The sequence below is a fragment of the Cydia amplana genome, chromosome 22 (assembly GCF_948474715.1).
Source record: "Cydia amplana chromosome 22, ilCydAmpl1.1, whole genome shotgun sequence".
NCBI lineage: Eukaryota > Metazoa > Arthropoda > Insecta > Lepidoptera > Tortricidae > Cydia > Cydia amplana.
The window spans coordinates 2235521-2242460 of record NC_086090.1 but is presented as its reverse complement, the minus strand read 5'-3'; the positions used below and the strand labels follow the sequence as shown (position 1 = coordinate 2242460).

Below are 6940 nucleotides of genomic sequence, written 5' to 3'. Positions count from 1 at the left end.
CTCCTCTCTGGACGGCCAATGAAGGCAAGCCAGAGCTGAGAGTCCTGCGGGTCCCCTTGGGGTCCATTCCGACCGACGAAGACACGCCGGAGACGGAGACCCTGACCGACTCTCGTGAGCACTCGGGTCCGTGGGGTCGTTACTCCCCAACAGCTCGCCACAAGCTGCCCTGCGGATGGATTTATTATTATCTTTATTTAATTTTGGTCTTAAGTTAGGTTATTTTATAATATGGATATAAAAATAAAATACAAAAACACTTACAAAAACAATACAAAATACTTATAAACATATTATAAAAAACCTAACCTAGGGTGCCGCCAGCAGCGGGGCAAGGCCATTATTATTATTAAATTTATTAACTTTGTCTTTCTCTTTTTTCTTATTGACAGACTTAAATAAACCCTTTTAATTAAATAAAAAGTGACCATAAGCAAAGACCATAAGGCAAAGAGTAGTATAAATATCATAGGACAACATTGATATAGAATAAAGAACTGATATTTCTTTTATATTAAGTCAGTGTAGGACAAAGAGTAGTATAATATCATAGATGGTAGTATTTCTATAGATGTGGCCTACCGCGTGCCCCCGTAAGGGATAGACATAGATGACGTCACAAACCCGGGGATACCATATAGGTAAAAATTACCCCAATATTATCAAATATTGGGGTAATTTTAATCACGTTCGCGAGTAGTTCGCCTACGTAAGACGCAGCAATAAATAAAATATCAATGGGCCAATTTTCTTTTCTTTTTTTTTATGTAGAAAACAAACAGCCTTTTACAAATAAGTCTTACAAAAATTACTAAAAATAGGCCTAAAGTTTCATACGTTACTAAGTTGACTATTACAATGAAAAGTAAATAGGTTACTTAATTATAAATTACCAGTAGGTATAGTTGTGAGTACAACACGCAAATAAAGTAAGAAAACAATGCAAAATATTTACTTGAAACAATTTTTCAATTACATACTAGTAAACAAAATATGCCGAACTTTGTTCTTGAAAACGGACAAACTATTAACAAAAATGTCTATATCATTAAGCGATTCATTATACATATTAGCATACTGTGTGCCACAGGAAGAAATAGAAAAGGTAGGTTTTCGTAATATGCTTTAAGCATATCCGGCAGTTTTGCGTCGGTGCCCAGTTTCTCCTTCCGGTTGCTAAAATCCATTTAGCACGCGTGCCTGCATCTTGTGGAAATCTGGAGGTAATAAACGAAATATTCATTTTGTAATCTGTCACTCTTATTGCAAAATTAAGAATTAGTGCCTGCAGCATATCATAGAATTAGATTCTCTGAGTCGTGGCAAAACCCCCTATAACGTTAATATAATTTACATTCTAATTTAAACACAGTTCAATTTTATTGTTCGTATATGTCCAGTTCTACAGCAAAATTATTTATAAAAATGTTATTAAAATACAAAATACCCGAATTTTGGGGTAATTGTATGCATCACGGGCTGGTATCCCTCGAATAATAGCAATGCGACTAAATTGAATACACGTTATTAAAAGGGTGACGGCTTACTGTCAATATGCGTACGTAATTTGGTCGGTTAATTTATCAGGAAATATTTATAGGTTAATTTTTTTACCCGAGTTATTATTTACTGTAAATGCTTTTTCTACTGAGATTTTAATTGATATAGATTGTAGGATGCTGTTACTAAGCATGATAATGTGACCGAAGTATAAAATACTGTATTTACCTGTGAAATGTTACGTTGTCCCGTTTTTGCCGGCAGTCACTTGTACAGCGCAAAACTGAGCAATTCACCATATTTGTTGAATTTTTAAGTACTACTACATGAACACGAAACACTGATTTCAATATTTTTTCCTGATAATCTTTACACTGTTCATATGTTTCACACCAATTTGACGTTTACGCATTGTTTGTATCCCACCATAAACTACGGTGGGGAATAAAAAAATATGAGACTGTGACAAAGACAAACAATAATAGCGCTTTCTCTGCTACTCCTAGTGAAAGATACATAAGACTATTCCGTTCTGTCAGTTATCCCCACCACTCATGCCATGCCCTCGTATAATATATATATGTGCTTTGGTGACGTAACAAAACTCAAAAGAGTTCCCATGTCTAAAAAACAAATAAAAAGTACAAATTGTCATGCAATGTCAAAAACGTCAAAAAAATTCAAGCCCCGTTTTCATCGCCTCAATATCCCACGCCAAAAAACCCATAGCTAGTTATTTTATCAACGCACGAACCTAAATGTAAAACATGAGCGCCGACAATGGAAAAAAGCTGTTTACGAAAAGTTGCGCAACATGCCATTCTATAGAGGCAGGAGGCAAACACAAAGTCGGGCCCAATCTCCACGGGCTTTTCGGCCGAAAATCAGGTACTGCTGCAGGATTCAGCTTCTCAGACCCTATGAAAAATAAAGGAGTGGTGTGGAACGAGGCAGCGTTGACTGAATACCTGACGAATCCAAAGAAGTTCGTTCCTGGCACAAAAATGGTGTTCGCGGGGCTTAAAAAGCCGGCGGACGTGGCAGATCTCGTCGCGTACCTTAAGTCAGCTTCGAAGTAACCAAGTAACTGAAGAATTTTGGAATTAGAAGTGTCTTTTCGACTATTACTACTTAAATACACTAATATTTAAGTACCGTGAAGATTCTCAACGTTGCTTATCTTACCCAACAGCTGTTTAAGTATGTTTAATTCTTAATTTTGATCGCCTTTCTCCAATTTGTGTTGCATTAAGGTAACTTTGAAAGTGGGGTAATCATCATGCATATCATTATCATCATCATATAAGCCAGAGGACGTCCACTGCTGGACATAGGTCAGTCAGCAGCAGAAGTTGCTAAGCAGGCGAGGTGTTCAAAATTACCTTGAGCGTGTCAAGGTATATCTCATTCTCTTAACAATATAGTCGCGTCAAAATCATTTTGAACACCTCGCCCGCTTAGTAACTTCTGCTGCTGACTACAATAGAAAGTGCTTTTAGTGTAGAATATATGTCCAATTTTCAAAATTAGCCAGTTCTAGAAGCCCTAATACATTATAAGGAAGTAAATATAGATAGCCGTTTAATAGAGATTTTTTTTAACCAGGCAATGTTTGGTTTTGTGGGCAATGTTGAGTAAAGTCTCGGTAGTTAATGTGATTGCTATAGTGTTATAAAACAAATCGCAGACCACATGTTAATAATATGTTGACTTACAGTGCACGAGATCCGAGGATTCAGGGGCTGAGTAAGCGGGTGGGTGCGCACATGGACACTGGGTGAACGGGACTTACAGCTTGGCAAAAAAGAGTAGAAATTAAAAAGTGGCAACACTGTAGTGTCGTCCCTTTCAAACTAATATATATAAGAAAACGGGACGACACTACTACAGTGTTGCCACTTTTTAATTTCTACCCTTTTTTGCCAAGCTGTACTTTTGATTCCTCGGAGCTCTTGCCACAAAGATAAAACGAATTCCTAGAATTGTACATTTACTTCGAATACAATCCATTAAGTTCTCGGCTTTTAATAACTTTTTCTACTCCAGCACTTATATGTGTCAATTAAATGACTGACAGTGATATCTAAAGCAATGTCATTTGAATGATTTGTCTATAGGCTCATAAGATGACTGCTAGCAGTCATCTTATGAGTATAATACAACTGCTTTATTTTTTTTAAAGATACAAGTTCCGATCATCTTGATTGAAAGAGGTATGTTTTCATTTACAATAATAACTCTTTTTTTTAAAAATAATAACTCTTTTTTTTTTAAATAATAACTCAATTTTTTTTAAATAAAAACTTTTTTTTTAATAACTCTTTTTTTTAATAATAACTCTTTTTTTTTTTTTTTTGCTGCAGCTGTCATAGAAAAAGTAATGTATGCAACAGCTCATAATTGGTTCTTAAAATTCTCGGGTCTTTTTTTACAAAACTCGACTACGTCTCGTTTTGTAACTTCGACCCTTGAATTTTAAGAACCCTTATTATATCACTGTTGCATAAACTACTATTGTGTTCTTGTATACCCCTTTATAGTTCGTTTTTTTAGAGTTAGAAAAAAGGTAAATAATCTTGACGTGTCTTTTTATTGAAAAACAATTGAAAAATAAGTCGCGGAAAATATGTAACAATTATGAATCATATAGGTACGATTATTTACATTATTTAGCTTTCATTAGTAACAGATTTTTTCATGTGTCAATGAGGTTTGTTTATTTATTATAGAAGTGGCGCCACCTACGCAGAGTTTCGCGTAATATTATATTAAAAAAAACACGTAGATCACGTAGTCTTTTTCTAATGCAATAAAAAAGAACATAGTAGTCTTAAACCATTTTTAGAATCGTCATCGGTCCAAGTCCGCAAGTCTGCAAGTAGCCCACTCAGATTTAACAATTCATTACAGTTTTGATCTCATTTTGATACGCCCTTGAAGATCACGCTGATTGTGCGCTGATTGGTACAAGCGCAATGAAGTGAAAGTCGTGCGTGAGAGGCGCGTCAATCACCAAGACGGTCGTCAATTCGAGGTATCGTGTCAAAACCAGTTCAAAGCCAAACAAATTCATAAATTGGAATCGAGCCCCGATTTTTATTGAATGAATGATTTAATTAAATTTTTAACTAGCAGAAACGTCTGCAACCGATGCTATTAAGCTTAGAATAAATTTAAAGTTGGAAAATTACTGTCTTGGGTGAGACTTGAACTCACGGCCTCTGGATCGACACTCCAGCGCTCTGCCATCTGAGCAACCAAGATCTTATCTATAGCCAACAAAAAGAAATAGAATAGAATATTAAATATAATTGATAGTGAATGATTTATTCACTTGAATAAACATATACAGCGGAATACATTATATAGTTGGTCAAACCAAATTGTCAGTAAATAAGAACAAAAAAAATGTACTCATCCTTTTCTTTTGGATGCTAGTACTAGTGTAAGACAAAGATAGTATGATTCTCTCTGTCTATGTTTGAAATGAGACAGTCCTTGGACATTAACTATTTTTCGGTTGCAAAATACCGTGTGTCACTGTTAAAGCGTTCCCTATATTTTTTATTGTATGGGATGTTTCATAGTTTATGGCCGTATTATATTCACTATAGTATGGACGTAACTACCAATGTCCCGTTGGAAAGTGTCCAAAATTCCGAAAATTCCATGTGGGATAATTTTGAAACCATCTAATTATTTTGTAAGTACGGGAAACAAAATTTTCCATTTCCAAAATGTATTTTATAGTTTGTCAAAGGACTGTCTCATTTCAAACATAGACAGAGAGAATCATACTATCTTTGTCTTACACTAGTACTAGCACCCAAAAGAAAAGGATGAGTATAGTTTTTATGTTCTTATTTACTGACAAATTGGTTTGACCACTATATGTTATTTTATTTATGGCCCGCCTGATGGTAAGTGGTCACCGTAGCCAATGGACGCCTACAACTCTATAAACGCAACATGCCATACCGCTGACGCTTACAAATGGCCTCTATACTATGTTGTAGTTAGTACTTATGACTCAACCTTACATTTTGAATCACAACCAAACCGGAAGTTCACAGGAAACGGAAATACCTTCTAAATATAACCATACAATAATAATAGCCAGGGATTCCGAGAATGACAGCCAACATGTCGTTTAAATGAACATATTTACTCCATTGGAGATAGTTGGCGTTTGATATATGCGCTGGCGCCGATGGCAACGGCTAAGGAGGGGACGGTGTCGATAGAAATATCTAGTCTTCTTCTTCGCGTTATCCAGGCATTTTGCCACGGCTCATGGGAACCTGGGGTCCGCTTGACAACGAATCCCATGATTTGACGTAGGCACTAGTTTTTACGGAAGCGACTGCCATCTGACCTTCCAACCCAGAGGGGAAACTAGGCCTTATTGGGATTAGTACGGTTTCCTCACGATGTTTTCCTTTATCGAAAACTCCGTAAAGCAACTGGTAAATATCAAATATTTCGTACATAAGTTTCGAAAAACTCATTGTTGGTACGAGCCAGGGTTTGAACCCGCGACCTCCGGATTCAAAGTCGCACGCTCTTACCGCTAGGCCACCAGCGATAGAAATATCTAGTAAATTTTCAATAATAAATAAATAGAATATGTAGAATAGAATAATATAATAATATGTATAAATAAATTAAATAAATAAATATCAGGGGACATCTTACACAGATCAACCTAGCCCCAAACTAAGCAAAGCTTGTGCTATGGCTGCTAGGCGACGATATACATAGGTACTTAATAGATAAATACATACTTATAACGTAATGGACCCTATAATGGACGTGGAACCGGTAATGGGACATAAAACCACAAATCCTCTAAAATAAGTATGTAAAAGTAGTTTATAAACACTGACAATATTTTACCATAAATAAGAGTCATAGAGCTGTTTAAGTTTGACTTTTTATTAATTTCGGTTAATTTTTAAGAAATTGGCGCCAACCCAAAAGTTGTCGTGTCACTGGAAAAAATAACCAGTAAGAATTCTTAACAACTTCGCTAAGAGAGGTGAGTTCATATATTAAATTGTAATTAATTATTACTTGGTGTAAACTAGAATGTGTTTTGTTAATTGCATTTACCATGAGATAAGGTATACAACACATTATGTTGTGACTCTAGAGATGTATAAAAAATAGTAGTATTTTGCCCAATCCCATTATAGGAGCTGTAAAACTGCATACCTCCTATGATGGGATAATTTACATAATGATGCTTGCCATGGCGTAATTTCATGTTTAAACAATACAGAAGTATAATGTAGTTACTCGTACGAACTATGTCAGGAGGTCTTCTCGGACTTCGGATAAATTAATATCGTTTTTACAAAATTTGATTTAACTTGCCCTGTTAGTTTGTATACAGGGTGGATTTTCTTTTTGGGTCAGTGAGGGTAGCTACCAGATCCCG

At 35.7% G+C, this 6940-nt stretch overlaps 1 protein-coding gene and 1 non-coding gene across 2 annotated transcripts; one reads left to right on the top strand and one right to left on the bottom strand.

The window, feature by feature from the left end:
* Window positions 1-2258: 2258 nt before the first annotated feature.
* On the top strand, window positions 2259-2620 carry LOC134658437 (cytochrome c-2-like). Its single transcript, XM_063514118.1, is given in 1 exon segment — window positions 2259-2620. A coding segment is annotated over 1 exon segment (321 nt). The 3' UTR covers window positions 2580-2620.
* A 2071-nt stretch (window positions 2621-4691) lies between these two features.
* On the bottom strand, window positions 4692-4764 carry Trnad-guc (transfer RNA aspartic acid (anticodon GUC)). The gene has a single exon. It is a non-coding gene; the product is annotated as a tRNA-Asp (tRNA).
* Between the last annotated feature and the right edge of the window lie 2176 nt (window positions 4765-6940).